The sequence below is a fragment of the Diadema setosum genome, chromosome 4 (genome assembly GCF_964275005.1).
Source record: "Diadema setosum chromosome 4, eeDiaSeto1, whole genome shotgun sequence".
NCBI lineage: Eukaryota > Metazoa > Echinodermata > Echinoidea > Diadematoida > Diadematidae > Diadema > Diadema setosum.
Genome location: NC_092688.1, coordinates 33552200 through 33570575, shown reverse-complemented (window position 1 = coordinate 33570575; position 18376 = coordinate 33552200). Strand labels below are relative to the sequence as shown.

The window sequence follows — 18376 nt, the reverse complement described above, 5'->3', positions numbered from 1 at the left end:
TGGACTGGAATGAATGCAAGATGGGGAGGGGGGAAAATGTGTTGGTCTCGCCTAAATATGAGAATTATTGACATTGGAATGGGATAAAAGAGACCTCTTGATGGCTGTGGGGTGAACAGGGCAACGTGTGAAATTCACTTTTACCTCTCGTTCCTATCAGAGCTTTAGCATCTTTTGAAAAATCACAGAAAAGCATAGAAAACAAAAGGGAGAGATGTTAACTGCATGAACAGGCAACAACCTTTGAAAGCATAATGCATTGAGTTTGATATTGAGGTCCAGTACTATCTCAGTACAGCAAAGGGCAGACCATTTCCTTGTTCCTTTATTTTATGAAAATTGCCATCTTTGTTGTCGAAATTGTTATTCCATTGGTAGCTAAAATGTGGACAGGAGGAATCAGGAGCATATCCTGATTTGTGACATTATGTGGCATTTCAACATTTCACATAATTCAGCTTTTATTCACAGTTAAGCTATTCCTCCCCCCCCCCCCCCCCCCCCGGAAAAACAAAATGACACAAAAACTTGTCTAACGCGTTATATACGTTTCCAGAATTATGTAACATCTTGCTTAATAATTATACTTTCTCAGGTATTTCCATTTCCATATGGCAAAGAGTCTCACAAGCGAAACACAAATAGGCTGCAACAGAAGCATCTACTGGCGTATCTACAAATTGTAGTTGCATAATTGATTCAAAGCAAACAATTTATGAAGCAATTGAGTCAAAAAAGAGAAAATTTCGGCAGTGACTTTAACAAAAGTTTTTTTTTTTTGTAGCATCTTGATCACAGTTGAAGGAAAGAGAGAGAGAAAGAGAGAGAGAGCAATGCAGACTGAAAATAAAAAGAGAATAGACATTGACAAGTAAAACACAGAAAATAATTTAATTTCATACATGTATGTACAAATACTATCAAAGTAAAATATAAGGGCAAATGGATAATTATAACTAAAGAGGAGTATAAACAAGGAAACATAGAAGTACATTCTGTATCAACTACCTGCTACAATGAATCCCCAGTATTTTTTTCATCGTGCATTTCTAGGCTGCCATGGCTACAGTTGCTGATTTAGCCTACAGCTCATGAAGCTCATGAAGGAAGTGCTTGATTGCAGTCTCATACATCAGCGTGTGGTTACAAAAATATCTTGGCTCTCTACCCAACGACTTCCAACATTCCCAAATTAAAATCAGGCAGAGTCTACAGAGTTATCACGAAGGAAGATTCTTGTCTATATTACATGCAACTCAATAGGCTAAAATGATACTCGAATGAGGAAAGTTTTAGTATTCTATCACTAGGACTTCAGGAGAAATGTCAGTTTTCAGGGGAAACTTCTGCAGAATTAGGGCGACTCGACAGCTCTGCTACCCTCTACACTGTAGTTTGGAGACTGGCATGTGCTCTGTGACTGAGTGAATCTGTCTGTAGTCTCATAGGGTCATTTGACACCACATTAACGTAATCTCGGAGATGGGAAGTGCATTCACCTCTTTTCATAGAAAGTATGCCTCTTCACGGTTTTGCAATCCTTGTATCATCCAAGCTAAAGCATTTGCCGCATGCCTCACTTACAATTGATGAAGGACAAATTTTCTTATTTTTTATGAGACCAAATCACAATGTGTCCATTATTATTTTCTTTTTCTATTTAAAAGGAGATCATGCTTGGAAAATGAACACACATGTATACAAGCTCAAGAAATGAAAACACACATGTTTAGTTTCTACATAGACTGACTAGTAAATAATTTAACCAAGGTTGCACCATGAATATGATTGTGGGTCAAACCTTATGTCATAATTATGGCAGTTGCATAAAACCCTCCGGATCCCAAAAGGCGGCCCAATTTTATACTCTTCTGCAGAGACGTTTGGAATAGTAAACCCATAAGAGTGAAATCAATTCAACACAGATATACCTATGGACAGAAATAAACGTGGCACACAGAGGGTTAATCATGAAAGGAAGGGCCAGGGCTCACCTGCTATTCTTTCAATGAAGTTGCACGGTACCAGCCCTCTGCGCCCATCCATGAGCTCCCCTTCATAGAAACCATCCTGCAAAAGGAGGTGGGGGTGGGAGGAGGAGGAGAAGTTGTAAAAAAAAACAAAAAAACATTTCTCTACAAACATAGGCTGTCTTAGTATTTCAAAATACATTGATAGCTATCAACACATTAAAGTTATTAAATGGTTAGCTATAATCACAACCACAGAAGAACACATAATTACTGCGGCAGAAAAGACTCTCTGACTTCCTATTACTGTCTACATGAAGTCACTCTCAACCTATACATACATATTGTCGATAGGGTGACAAGACCTTATATCTCAAAAATTCGGTGAAAATGACTTTTTTGGATAAATGATTAGAAAATCAATTGATGTCCTGTCCAAATCCTAGCTGTCTTATCCCAAAAATGAAGCCACCACAGCATATCAAAGGAAGGGCTCTCCCATTGATATAGTGCTCTGGCTGCCATGTTGTTGTGTTGTTGTTGTTGTTGTTTTTTTTTTTTCTCCTGAACATTTGACAATTTGTAGATACGAGGTCTTGTTGCCCCAGCGACGATATGTGATTACAAAACACCTGCATGAAACCGGTACTTGAAGCAAAATGGGGGTGGTGCGGGGGAATCATTCAATCAGGGGACACAATTGAAATACATCTGTATTGTAGATCTACCTTGACAGATCATGCAACACCATTTCTTGGTTGTGATTTTTTTTTCTTCAAATTTAGGCCAAACCGTTCAAAATTGTGTATTTTCATTGCATTGCCCATTTGAAAATACCGTTTAAGAAATTACACAGCTGCAAAAGGAAACATTTTGCTTTGTTTTATGCTCCACAATTTTTCAGTGTAACACAGAATTTACCATGGATGTTTTTCACTGTACCATGTATGCAATGAATACTTCTTGATGTTGAGAATGAATTTTTTTTCACTGCATTTTGCCTTGTTGCAAAACATTTTAACTTTGAAAGCTACGTTTTGAGGCAGACTGTCCATTACATTGAAGCTACAGGTCTCTCGTTTGCTAACAAACCTCATCGGGATCGCCGTAGACATAGATGTAGTCGCCAGCCGTGAGCGGTAGCTCTGAGGCGTAGTTGTCGTTGGGTGAGTCCTGTGAAGGGTCGTAGTTGTAGCGGGCGATGAAGACCGCCAGCTTGCTGATCGGCCCCGACGACATCGAGGCGTGATGGAGCCGGCTGAGCAGGGCCTGGTCGATCTTGTCGCTGAGCTCGTCCAGGAAGTCCTCAGGGTCGCTAACAGACTCCGCCTTGGGAGAAAATATGGAAATTTACCCAAAACAGACAGAATGAGAAACAAAAAATCATCTATCCTGTGACAAAGACTCCTTATCCTACTACTAAGGATGGATTTGACAAATCCATCAAATAATGACACCACACTGTACTAATGGAAAGCGATATAAACATGGGTGCAAACTTAACATCATCACAAACTAGAGTACCGATATTAAGTGGTTATGGACAATATCAAAACAAATACAAAATATAGGATTGATATGGCATATCTCTACAACATCTGTACAACCACAAAAAAGATGAAACCAATGCTCAAATTACTGATTTTGTGGTTACATCACCAACCTAATTCAACTCTACAACATGTGGTAGAGCTGGCATAAATAAAGAAAAGAAAAAAACAAACAAAAGTAAAACCCCCAGCAAGTCTAGATTACATTATCGAAAGGAGGCATAAAAATACTGCAATATGAAAACAAAATTCAAGAATAACATGAAATGTGAAAGAATGAAAAATAAACAAACAAGGAAATCTACATTGCTGTAAAAAAACAAACAAAAACAAAACAAAACTTGTAGTCAATTTTACATCTTGGCCCGATGCCTACCTGACCATTTTGACCTCCTGACCTCTGTGATGACCTCTCTGACCCTATTGATACATCAGCTGCATCTGAAAGGACAAAAATGAGTAAAACAAGAAATAAATACTTGAACACATGTCTGTACACTGCTACATGTACTTTGATATTCAATGTCTGAATGTCATCATCTGAGTTCAGTGCTACATGTATTACAGCTGTATGCCATGTGTCCTGCCAAAAGAAGAAGTGGACAGAGTTATAGCCATGAAGTCCCTCCACTTTTTCATCTTCGATATTGCTATCATCAGGTCATTTGATGTGGAATCATGTACTCAGGACATCACTTTCCTTCTGTAATCTTTATGGATAGTTCCTTTTTCTAGCATTAAAACTGTTTTGCACTGCATAATCTTGAACATTCATGAAGTGACTAGATAAATTGAAATATGCATGTACTAGAGAAGCGACTAAGTTGGTTCCATGCATAATAAGTCTGGAGTTTTATGGAAAGAATCTGTATTTTTTTAATATTCTGAGATTTCTTATTTGGTGGACGGATGGAAGACAGCAATGTTAAAGGGTAACATCATCATGTTTATTATATGCATGCAATCTTGAGAACACAGACTTAATACAGTGTGTCAATAAGGATCATCCCTTTAAGACAGAAACAGATCTTTGGTCTGTGAAGTGCCAAGGGGATGGATGATTAGGGACCTCACTTTCATCTTCCACATATGATGACATAAATGGTATCCCGGGGTACCAAATAAAAATCAGCCATTTTGATGAATTATTTTTTTTTTTAAAAAGGTTGTACCCTGGATGCCAAAAAGAGGAAATTATTTTGGTGCTGGAGTTAGTGCGAGCTAGCCACTGCACTGCACTGAAGCACATGCTAGTGGTAGCACAGCATGCCATGCACGCATAGTATAACATGCAGTGGCATGGGAAGGACTATGTACACGCACACAGTGCATGCATTTTTCTCCGACTGTTCTCGAATGGACATGAGGTGGCGCTACACAACGCTGTAATCCAGGGTACTATGGTACCCCGGGGTAACGCGTGGTGCATCATATTGTGCACTTGAGTTCTCAGGACACATGGATTATGGTTCCCTTAAGACTGGGATGACATCACAGCTTTGGAGTTAGAGATGGGGGGGGGGGGAGGGGAGCTAGTGGGGCAGGATCCCATGGGTAATGTGATTGTCTGGGAAGCTTGTCTGGGGCTGGAGTCTCTACTGGGGTGAGTGTGATGGGCTGTGACTGCCAGGGGCATTACAAGGCCCATTCATATACACTGAAAAAGCATGATTCAAATCGCCATTCAGATACTAGTAGCGCTCTTTTGTACTCTGGTTCACATGTACAGTGTACAGAGGAAAGAAAACAAAATGCGATCCAAATTGCATTGTTTCACAAGGAAAACTCGTGACTCAAATCGCACTGATTTGAGTGAGGCCAAACTGCACGTGCATAAGGTCTCAGCGTATGACCTGACTTTGAGTTAATCGTCCTGTACACCTTGCATTATGGGACATATATTGTACAAAACCGATTCAATTTTGCACCAAAAACTGTTGCGACTTTTCAGAAAATAAAGAGTGAATATTTTAGAAACGTCCCAATTTTAGCGGCACATTGATCGTGATTACAATCTCAACATTTCAGGCATCTTTATCAAAATAACAAATTAAACAACTGACAGATGGTACAGAACACAAGATGCCCAACAAAAAAGCAAAAAAAAAAAACAACAACACACACATTGATTTCTAAATATTGTAAGCTAACGCTGCTTGATTGAGAAGAGAAAAATTATTTTAAAAATGAGATGAACTTCCTCATCTGAGAGATAAAATACATAGTACAGCAATTCAGAAGGATGTTGATAGCTGATGTTGACAGGTTAGCCATAAATCAAACCCACTCTTATTCCATTTGTATACAAGTGGCAGTCCATATCATCAATCTGTAGATATTAAAAATGTGGAGTCTACAGAGACACAGCCTTTTTTCTTTTTCTTTTTTAATTCTATCGGTCATATAGGTAGTTTTCCTTTCTGACATAAATCCATGGGTATTTATTTGGGAGTCTTAAGGCACAAATCCTTTGGTAATACCATCTGTCTACAAGAGGCTTTCCATTGGATCAATCTTTGAATCTGTCTACAAGTGGCTTTCCATAGGATCAATTTATGAACATGTCTAAAGTCTGATGACTAAAAGAAACAATTTTTTTTTTTTACTCTATCTGTCTACATATAGTTCTATGAATTCAATTCATGGCAATACCTAACAAGCAAGTTACGGTGTAAGCAAACCCTTCTCGTATCTGTTTAGTTCACATAATACATTGTATAACATCAAACTTGGGAAAGATCTGCATTGTACATGTGTATGTACAGGCTAGAAATAAGCCTTTTCTCTTATTTTCTTTAATTTCTCATACATGTTTTCTTTTATACTAATTCCATCATCATATGGCTGGTGCTGCAAATGATTGATTTCAAGAAAAAAAGTTTAGGTTCAACAGGCATAAACCATTTCCATAGATTCCACCTGTCAACAAGCAACTTTCAATTATTTCAAACTGTTGATATCAGTCTACAGGCTACAGAAACTCATCTTCGTGCACTGAGGCTAAGAGAAGCCAATATGTCCGTACCGTGTGACTTGGCCCTGACCAACGTCTCGCCTCTCGGCGCTGAGGCAGACAATTCGGCTGTTGCCCGGGCAACGAGGGCCTCCTCTGCTATCCGCTTCCAGTCCTCCTTCTCCTCCTCCGTGCCCTTGATGATGGTAGCGGACCCCAGGGACTGGCCGGAGTTGTGTCCGGCCCTTGACCTGACGGGGGGAATGAAAAATCAAGAACACTTTAATACTCACACGCACCACACACTCACGTTGGACACGGTGTACGACTGTGGACAACTTATACAAAGGGGTGGGCGGTGACCACTTGAACAGCGAGACTATTAAAAAAAAATCAGACCAGTTAATTTTCATAGATTTTTTATTCTCCTTTCTGACAGAATGAAACAGAACAAACTCAAATGGAAGTTGACCACCTACTACATCAAATTATTCAAAATGAATTACTTTGATGAATAGTTAAAGTTCAAATCACATACCAAACATGTGTAACGTTAATTGATTATACTCTTGGAACCAGATGTGGGTCTACATACAAAGGCAGAATTCAAGAAATACTATTTTTATATAATGATTATGACAAAAATAACAACAGCAATAACAATGATATTGCTAATAGTGGGCCCACTTATCAGTGACTAGCATCACTATAACCATTAACATCGTTATCATAGAAAATATCCGAAAAAGCTGAATTCACACATACTGTAAAGGGAAAGGAATATTTAATTATTCAAGTTTCACGAGTCACTGTGCCCCTTCTTCCATTCTTGGTCCTGGATCTACACATACCTGGCAGTTCCAGGACTGGCAGCGAGGGTCTGGAGCTGGGTGCTGGTCTCCAGGCGCAGGGCGCTGAGCTCCTGGGATAGCCGGCCAAAATTCTGGCACTGCTCCAGCCACTTCTTCTCCAGGTCCTGGACCTTGTGCTCTAGCCTTGAGACAGACTCCCTGTGCTGCTTCTTGGCCACCTCCTGCTCCTGTGTGGTGATAGAGGGGAGCAGGAAAATGAAGAGACACCTGTCTACACACAAGACACACACATACAAGGTGACAAAACCTAACTCTACACAACACACACATACAGTTGTACAAGATGACAAAGCATAAGTACACAGTGTATACACAAACACTTCTCCTTTATTTCTATTAGCCAATTCAATACTAGTATGTGGATTGTGTGTATGAAAGGCTAAGTACACCTGTACATGTCTCTTTGTGTGATTGTGTAGACTTTATAAAACAGAATTCATCACTGTCATTTTGGAAACTGAAATGAGGGGGAAAAGTAATACATGGAAACAGGAGTGGGAAATATCTGAATAACACCAGGCTTCTCAACATTCATTTTCTTAACCATGCAAAGACAAATGAGAACAATACACATCACATCATCTTTTGGGTATTGCATTTGAATTTCACATAAATCCATCATTTCAAGTTCAATTCTAAGCATCATGACTCTGCCATTGACCCAATGTCTCTCAGATAATAGCATTTGATGGTAATAATTCCATAGATATGAGAATAGGAGTCAGGTCTGGGGATCTTTTATGGTCTGCTTTTGGTCTGCTTGCATAATTGAAACAGAACATGAAAACCCCTCTACACAGAATACATTGTACATACAAAGTGGTGACTTTGAAGGTAAGCATACACACACACAAAAAAAAACCCATCAACTAAATCTGCTAATTTGAATTGTAAGCTTTGGAGAAAATGCATCCTCTGAAAGTATTGATCTTGAAAGTCTCAAACTCAATATTTCAAACATGGAATGCCTGAACTTTTGATACTGCCCCCACAAAAGCCCGCGTGCTCAAGGGCATTGCAATCGTCAAGGCTGCGTGAATGTGTACGTGACAGGGAGGTGTGAAATCTCGACAGCTCGCAAGCTCTTTGCAATGCTTGCAGAAATGAATACCAAGTGCTCCATGGTGGAAAGTGAGTACACGTTTGAATGCACCGATCAACACCTCCATCAGTCATGAATAATTTTGTGCCAGGCAACTTGACAAAGATATGAATGATGTGTCAGCCAGTTGAATGAATCCTTGAAGTGTTTGATGTTTCGGAAATGGCGGATAATCAGAAGGCACAACAGAGGTGCTAGCTCGCATCTTTTCCTTCTTTCCGTTTTGGATACATATTTTGTTTCCTTCGATTTGCACGTCAGCATGGGATGAAATCACTGCCATTATCTTGGTTCATGGAGTGTTCATTACGTGTGCATTTCATGAGCTGCCAGTGTTTGCTGAATCAGCTCCACAATTACCTATTATTGACAGTATAGCTTTGGCAAGACTGTGGTACAATAATAAGAGAACATAAAAACACCCCTTCACTCAAAAAAATTATGGGCACTACATCAAGACAAAAACATCATGCAAGAAAAAAACAAAAATTCAGTGTGAATCAAAAACTGTCAGTAAATTTTCATGGGAACTTCAAACTACACAATTTCCAAGAGAGCTGCAAAAAGGTCTTTGAAGCACAAGTGTCTTTTTTTTTAAAAAGTGGTGACACACACACAAAAAGGCAAGCATATGTGTAAAGGAGATGTGCATCTGTCAAGAATTTCACATCATCCTTAACTGCACTACCTCGGGCAGCTTATGCTACAAGTTGACAAGGGCCAATCACACACCATTTCTGAGTGAAATTTGAGGTGTAATGCCATTGAGAGCTAGCTACCACCTTGGCTCACAGAGTGAGTGGAAAACGATAAATCTCTTGCTCAACCAAAATCGCATCCATCAATCCCCATTCTGATGGAGCGCCGTGTCCGATAGCTGCACCGCCGCGTGGCGTGGCGTCTGTTTTTTGAGCACCGGGGTGACCAGGGCCGCAGCGGCTTTATGGTCTTAAAAAGGTGTGCCTCTGTCAGCCACCATGTGGCTCAGCTTCGTGCGGCCTAAATGTGGTATGCATATCAATCAACCTCATTTATGCATGGAAAAGTAAAAAAAAAAAAAAAAAAAAAAAAAGGAGAGAGTGGGAAAGAATAAAAAGAAGGAAGTTCTTTGATATGTGGCACATTAACCCCATTACCACTCAATCGTAATCCTTCCTGCTCTATTTAACACTCTCCTCAGGCGACATCTTCAAGTGGCATCACTCTTGAAGGAGAACAACAAAAGACAAAAAAACAAAAACCTGTTTTTTTCTCTATGTCCATTTCTCCGTTTTACAAAGCCTAACGTTGGCATCTGCATTTCCATTCCATTCCCTGAGTAGAACACCCCTTAATTCCTTTCCTACTGAAAAAGAAAAATTAGGCATTTGAACTTTTGCCTAAAAAAAAAAAAAAATAAATGAAATCAGGCGACACTAACTCCAAAGCATTGATAACCTGTAAACTGATGAAGTGTAAACTCTGGTTACTCTGTACACTACACTGATCGCATTATGATAACATGTGAAATACTGTCTCCTCATTCTCAAATAGAAATGATGTAAAATTGTAAATGGCGAAAAAAGTTGTTTGTTAAACTTTCCCGTGCAATGTGCAAGAACACTGGACTTGATTATTCCCTTCCTTATTCCCTTCCCTGATCTTCTCTCATGTTTGTCTACTTCGGCATGAAGTTTCTTTCAATTAAGTCAAGGACTACCTTGAGTAATCCCTGGCTAGCAAACGCTTTTCTTTCAACTTGAAACCAGATCCGGTGTGCGTGCTGTTTTCGTAATACAGGTAACTCATTCCCAATGCCTTGCGCTGCACGCAGCCACGGCTACAGTAGGTATAAACCCCCTAGAGGCAGAATGGGGAAAAAATTGGCGACTGTCGAGATACTCTACACCGGGAGACGGAAATTCTAGTCCTGATTTGTCCCCGTCTGTCCCCATCTTCACCTACAGCTGCAACCCAGATTTCATGCAAGCCTCTATCTCTATCACTCCTTCTTTATCCTTGTTTTCCCTATACTACCCTACCAGCCCCTTCCTCCCCTCCCCCCCCCCACTCCTGTCCCCCCTTGCATCTTCAAAAACACCAGAGTTTTCCCCCACATCTTGCTTCCCGTCCTCTGAGAAATGGGACTTGGCCTACTAAAGGTAAGGGTGATGTGGGACAGATACACAGAATCCGAGCCAACGATCGAGAATCTTACAGGTGCCTCAAAGGTACGCACATCTCTTAACCCACAACTTCTAGTTTTGAGGGGCTCTCATCGTCTGACAAGCCTTTAACGCTCTGGTTACCATTTCCCTGTCTGTTGCCATCCATGCAAAACTGATTGCGCAGTGAGTAGTAGTAGTTGTTGTTGTGGTTTTTTTAAAAAGAGTTCAGAGGAGTCAGTCTTGGGATGAGTATGCCACTGTTTAAGCAATACTTCTGGAAGCATGTTGTGTACGTGGTTGTACTCACTGCCAAAGCATCAGTATGTAAAAATCTACCAAGGTTTGAATTCAGGCAAGAATTGTATGAAGTCATTGTTGCATACGTTCTAATGTCTTGAAGAAGATTGTGCAAATTTCAGGTCGCCAATGGGTTGCTTCATGTGTATACACATTAACAAAAAACATGCAGTTTTTTTTTTTTTTTTTTTTGGTCATTTTAGTTGTCACTGCATTACTAAGCCAACTGCCCTTTCATCATGTCATCCAAGTGTCAAACACAGCATTTTGCAAGTGTTTACAACCCCCTACAGCAAGTTTTAATCAGAGGGTAAAATTCACGTCAATCGGGGTAGCTAAAATGGATTTCCGCTACTGAGGTGATGCATAGTGGCCCTAGCCATGATTAATCAATTCCTCGCCAATGTCCAGGGGGACATTGTCGGTCCTCTGCGAGGAGCCTGAGATGGTGGGAGAGGGGAGGGGGAAATATGGTCAATCTCAGTTCTGGTCATGAAGTCATTAATATCCACCCCTCTCCGAGAACTCCGCATCTGAAAGGTGGAGACAGGGCGGCAAGGGTGTGATGCCCTCCTGCTTCCAAATTCAGATGCGGGAGGAGAGGATATCACCTCCCTGAACCCGAGCCCGCGCTTAAAGGTCACTTTCTCCTCTTGCACCACCCCACTGAACTTTTCATCGAGACGTCGTCCGAGCCTCGTCCTCCCGATGGTGAAACCGAATTCTGGCAAAAATGGGGTGGGTTTCACCAATTTCTGTTATTGAGGCCAGTGATATCATACAGAAGAAAAACTCTTTTAACTCAAAATCTTCAGTTCAAAGCCATCGGCTGCTGAACATATAGTGAAAAAGAGAGAGAGAGAGAGAGAGAGAAGGAGGGAAAAAAAAGAAGAATAGACAAAACCCCAAACCCAAACCCATACCAATACCCATGGTGGTTTTTACATGGACACATACTGTTTGTATTTCACTAGTAGGTACGATCTGCACGCGATTATACAAATGATGCACAGGATAGAGTGTGTTACTGATGCGCCTCGTGCATGTCGCACCATTGTCAATACTCTCGAGCGCGCCGCACCTTCACTAACGCCACGAAATAATCCTGTGCATCATTTGTTTTATAAAATGGGTCGAAAACTAACGGCATTATTCACGTACGGTACCTTTGTGGGTCAATACCAGTCAGCTACATGTAGCACTCGCTCAAAAGTCAAGATGTCCGAAGATGTTCGTCCCAAACATTTACACACGTCGCACTCGGAAATCCCGCACATAAGTACTGTACGTATGTATAAGAATATACGTACGCTACGTGTTATGCACAAGAAAGGCCGCCGGCTGTTGTGGCAGCCCGCGGCCCGAACTAGACGTTGTTTACAGGATTGACAGCGCGTAGCGTGTGACGCACTTGTAACAACTGATTGAGTGCGCACTGCTAGTGTAAACATTGTGACGTACATCAGGCCAGGGAGGTGGAAGAGAGACTCTTCTTAGTGCATTTACTAAGAAATTAATGCACGCACATGTGACTCATTTCAGCGCTTCCAATTGGCTACATTCTTGAACCCATTTTATAAATAGTAATAACGGGACTCTAACACTGGTGGTGGAATGCTGGCCTGGGGCTACTAAAAATTGATGTTCAGCCACCAAATTTTCACAGAGCATATCTTCTGGTGGCCCCACAGGTGGCAACTACAACATTGTAAGTTTCCGAAAAGATTGCTATATGTTTCCTTTTATTCAACACCTCAACACTTCTTCTTTCGGGGGACCAACTTTTCAAATCTAATGATATTTGTGGACTGAGTGGGCCATCTGATGGAAAAAAAAATAACTGATGAGCCCTGAATAATATGAATGCAAAAATAGAAGAATCAAAGTTGTAATTAAAGCCTAAAGTATTCCTTTTGTGGCATGCATCTATAGTAAGTAGGTACGTAGCAGCAGCAATGTACGTGTATCTGTTGCTTTACGATTTTTGAGTGAGGTCCAGTGGATTGGGTCCTCTGGTCGCCCTACACTTGAAGGTCTAGGATTCAAAGCCCCTTCTCACCTGCTGCAGCCTCCTGATCTCATCCTGCCTCTCCTGCAGGTCTCGCAGGGCCTGCTCATGCTCTCGTTCCAATTCAAGCCGCTTCTCCTCCGCTGCCTGCATCAGCTGGATTGGGTAGAACGGAGAACAAACGTGATAGTGAAAGATTTGAAGCAAGGTGAGCCAGTGAAATATGCTTCTTGTCAACAGCATATACAGCATAATACTCTGCTGAATGTAGCCTACACTTGACATTCACAATGAAACACTGTAAAACATTTTGCTTTTTACCAATACCATAGGATCCCCAACATGAATCATAATCTGAAAGTGCAATACATCTTTTGTTTTGTTTTACAAAGAATGCATGTCACTTACTACCACCGAAGTACCTTTCATACAGTAGCTGCAACCAACAGGTGGCTGCAACAAGTGGCTGCAACAAATAAGTATATCTAACCATCTAGATAATACAGATGTCTGCTGCTGGAACACACAACACAAATCTACCACTGGAGAGGTCTTCATCACACTATGTTGTGAATGTGGTAAAAACCGAAAATGACATTAAAACGCTCCATCCTGCCAGGAAAGCACATGTTTTAAGAAACATAGGACCAAACAGGTTTGACAGTAATAGCAATCTTCATCAACAATCAGGATGTGATATATGATATCAAACTTTAAGATCCGTTTCCGAAGCAGACATACAAGGTTAAATGTCTGCTCCTGACCACAGGTCTACGTAACATGGCACTGTGTTATATGGGTACCTGCACATAATCATATATCCAGCAGAAGTAAGAAATACTGTCTGTATCCTACTCTTCAGTGCTCTGACTGACAGCCTCTTTTACTGAGCAGTATAAAGGTGCTGGCATCATTTCTGATTAAATGTTTCCTTTTGGGACTGAGTTTTCTGGGTTTTTTTTTCTTTTTTGCACTATAAGTTCATTACAAATGTTAAAGTCAACACTTGAGATTGTACACAAGTATCTCTCATGGTGGGAGCTGAGTGCCGGGGATGTGGCATTTTATCCCGTCTGTTTGCTGCTATTGCAAAATTGAGCCGAACTTGGCCACTCTGTGCAGATCTGCATGAACAAATGTAGTGTGCTGCTATGAAACGTGGGCATCATTACACACAGAGAGAGAGAGAGAGAGAATGTGGCTGAATAAAGTGCCCTGTATTTAATAGGAATGCAACTTTTCCCATAGTTTCTTTTCTTTTTTTTAATGCTCTTTCTGAATAGTATAAATCCATCAAATTCATTCACAGGGACCAATATTCTTTCTCCTATAATGAGTACCTCAAATAAGAATTCTTCCCTCCGCACTAACAAATTTGATTGAGATATCACATTCAAGTTCTACCTTTACTGTAACCACAGATTCTACAGCAAACAGCAGGTATGATGGGTTACAGCTTTAACTTGTTTTGGGTTTCTTTTCTTTTTTTTTATTGAGGAAGGCTTTTTTTTTATCTTAAAGCCCTATTAATCCCCTCAGCATCAGCAGGATAAAATGGCATTTGACATTCATGTACAAACAGGTTGCCGGTGGGTAAAGATAGAGTTAAACCACCACCAGATTGTATGACAGCAGACAAACAAGAGTGACAACGTGGGTATTGAGTCAAACTCATGCTCGGCAAGTTTTATTACCTGGCCGACTTCGGCTGTTAAAACATTTCATCATTGAACGTGACAATCCCGCGCGGGCTGCACATGAAGAAAGAAACGTCACATGTATGTACACCCACACACACACAGAAGGAAAAGAGAAAAGAAAAAAAAAGAGAGAAAAAGTGAGATAGAGTAGAGACAAAAGTGTGTATCCCTTTTTTTTTTTTTTTTTTGCCGTGTTTGCTCTTCAGCGGAGCGCAAACAGAGCGGCAGTGGATGAAACGAAAAGAATACCTAGTCAGTTTTGGATGCTGGCGAGGAATAAATTTGCGCCTGATTTGCTCATTGGAAAATGGCGAGGTGTCTGATTGAGTTTCATGGAGCTCTACTGCATGTTTTTGTCTCTATTTTGTCTTTTCTTTTCTGTTAGCTACAAGAGAAATTCCACTTTCGCTCACACTTTCTGTCTATTACAAAGTTCCTGAAACCGAAATTCTGCCCGAAAATGAACCTGTTGACTGTCTCGTTAGTGAGTCCTATTGTAAACGAGCCGTCTGTATGAAAACGGCAAGCATGTCGCCCTCAGGAGATACACGTACATGTAACTTACGTCTCGCTGTCTCTGATGTGTACGGTACAGTTGTATCTCTTCCTCAATTTTGATGCGCCTCCCCTGTCGTACGTAGTCACATCTATTCATGGTCTATTAAACTAAAAGATACCACAATTGTCTGTCTCCCACCCAGTGGGGAAGGGAAGAGACTCATTTTGATATTTAAAGGTCCTGTTTACATTGTACCTTTGAGAGCAGTAATTTTAAAAATGTTTAAGATATCACATTTGATGCACATGTACTCTGTTGTATCACAAAACATCCTACCATATATATTTAAAAATATAAGGAGATATCAGCATTTTTCTTATTAAACTGTAACTGTAGACGGTTCATTCCGGAAACATTTTTATCATAACTATTGTTTACATTTTGTGTATTTAATAATACTTAACATCCACTATACAGTTTCAAATCTTTACAGTGGTTTTTTCTATCCCCAACCCACATTTTAGAAATATTTTAAAGCACTAATGCTGGATTTTTGTTTTTTCTGCAAATGGTAAATCATGCCTTTAAGAACTGGAAATTTGAAGAAAAAAAAAAAGGTTAAAAATATGCCGACTGGCTTTTACGATGCCAATCATAATGTCCTACTTACAATGAAGTGACAATGTTATTTTCTTCACTAGTTCAGTTACAAATTGCATATATTTACATGAAAGTCTTGTCCCATTCTGCTATTAACTGGTAAAATATTACTTTACAGTATGTACATACAATATAGGCTTATGCAACAAATAGGCCTGTGTTGCTGCTTCTTTCTTTCTCCTTTTGATTGTAACAGTTAACATTAAATTGCTGCGCCGTCCGTGTTAAATCAGTGTTAAATTCGCAGTTTTGAAAAGCCAACAAGAAGCCGTTCACAATCGGACACCTACAGAGATGCGATACTGAGCTACGTGCATTATCACTTCCATGCCTCTCTTGCTGTGAAGTGTATGCATGTACCCCCTTCCTCCCCCCTCCCCCATACTTTTTATTCTCAGTTCACCTAAAAATGGCATGCAACACGCCTTTGCTCGGTGAGTGAACATCAAGGACTACAATGTACATATCAAATAAATGTAACATGATGCTCGCTATTTAAGTCATAACATTTTCTTTGTTCCCCCCCCCCACTACCGTTCCCCCCCCCCCCCACTACCATGCCTTTTCAGTTTGTTTTTTCTTCTTTGGTCTACATGAGTGAAATAGCTGCCTGCTCTTGCACCTGTGTTTGTGGGTTGATTTTCAAATCTGCGGCTCTTGAAACATCTGATTGAGTGTCGTACGGGGGAAACCCAAGGAGCCAAGAGCACATGCTTTCCAAGTTCAATGCAGCTGTTGAGATATCGGTGATTATTGTTCAAACCAGTGAATGTGTGTGTGTGCCTCTCTCTTTCTCTCTTTTTCTCACTCTCTCTCTCTCTCTCTGCCTTTCAGGTTGTTCAACCCACTCGTGGGGGGAAGCTGCTTCCACATTAAAACCACTGTGATGACTGTCTGCATACACATAACGAGTGCCAGGAATAAGGTTGAGTTCACATGCGGGACATTCTTAGATTTCTACATAGAATGCTTTACCTGACACGTGTGAAAGGCGAACCCCAGGGTACTGTTCCACTAACTAAAATGTGTTTAAGAAGCACTCTATTTGATGAAAATTTAAAAAGAGAAAATATGCACAAACTCTCTTGGGGAAAATACATTCAAACAGGAGTTTCTTATAAATGAAGAAGTGAAGGGAATTAGAGAGTCTGTTATTGTATACAGGTGACTCTTGTCATAATGAAGTCCTCGGGACCAGCAGTTCTCTTTCGTTATATCGGAATTTTGTTCTAGCCGAACAGTAAAGGATATCAAGATATATAGATGATAATTTTGGGACCTGAAGTTTTACTTTGTTTTAACAAGAATTTCGTTATAACGGGAGTGCACTATATTACATTTCTCTGGGGTTTATCTCAGTGCCATTGAGCTATACCACAGCCTTTTGTCAAAGTACTGTAAAACCAGAGATTTTTGCATGCATTTTAATTTTGCAAATTTTGTGCGAGCCAAGATTTGTGAAATTAAAGTGCATGCAGAAGTTCTTGCCTAAACTATATGCATTGAATGTCAGTGGCAATTTGCGAAAAATTTCAAGCCGCGAAAAAGGCTGTCGGCTCCAATTCGCAAAAATTTAATGCTGTGAAAATGTCTTGATTTACAGTATGCATCAAACTCACCACCAAACGATGCTTACCACATGTGTCATGTCTTGTGATAAAGCCGGTGGGTTTTGAGTCTTTAGCTTCATGTCTACTACCCTTTTCTTCCCTTATACCATTAGTGTAACGATAAAGCAACAAATAAAACAAAATTCCCTTTTAGAATACAAACTTGTCTCCAGTCTGTAGATTCCTCCCTTTGCCCTCCCCTCCCCCCCCCCCCCCTCCCTTTGGGACAGGTTGAGACACTGAAGAAATGTCAAAATCCTGGCCCAGAGGCTCTGCAGTGTGTCGGTTAACCAAACTGTTATCGCAGTTTTTAAAATTGATAACTCTCAACGCCCCGGAGAATGTGATCATGAGCGAAATAGAAGACGGCGGGAGATAATCATTAGAGACATCCTTCCTTTCTTCCTCACCATGTCTTTTTTCCCTCCTTTTTCTCCGCCTTCTTCCTCCTTCCCGCTCTTGGGGTTGTGAAATTGAATGCTCTAAGAAAATGTTTTAATGAAAGAGGAGAGACAGAAAAAAAAGAAGGGGGGGCAGAGGAGAAAAAGAATTGTGCTGAAGGCACAACACATATCGTATTTGTACGGGGATTTCGGCGGGGTAGAGCTTGGGTTTCTCGCCCCAGCCCAATAGAAAGCCCGGTACCGCATCCCAAATTGAAAACCAACCTCCCCACATCACGAGGGGATAACGACCACTTACTGGCCGAATGCTGCCGGTACCGAGGGAGGGAAATCCCGCAGCACTGCACTAACTTTTGCATATACATACTGTCCCTTTCTTTTCTTTGACGGGCCATGGAAAAAGTGTTGATGATGTGACTGGAATTCCCTGAGACATACAAGTAGTTTCAAACAAACCAATCTACAGATGCATCCAAATTCAGAGTTGCTTCTGGCTGGAGAGAGAGCTACTCACTTAACTTGATATTTCTTTCTTCATCTAGTTATATTTATCTTATTTTTGAACACATCTTCAGCAATTTCCAGACTATCACTGATCTGGATG

At 40.6% G+C, this 18376-nt stretch overlaps 1 protein-coding gene across 1 annotated transcript in view; it reads right to left on the bottom strand.

Annotated features, from left to right (window-relative positions):
• The window catches only part of LOC140227802 (RIMS-binding protein 2-like), a 231808-nt gene that overhangs the window by 29942 nt on the left and 183490 nt on the right, over positions 1–18376 (bottom strand). Inside the window, 6 exon segments of the mRNA XM_072308197.1 lie at positions 1995–2070; positions 3063–3299; positions 3897–3961; positions 6546–6724; positions 7325–7512; positions 12951–13055. Coding sequence (XP_072164298.1) covers positions 1995–2070; positions 3063–3299; positions 3897–3961; positions 6546–6724; positions 7325–7512; positions 12951–13055 — 850 coding nt within the window.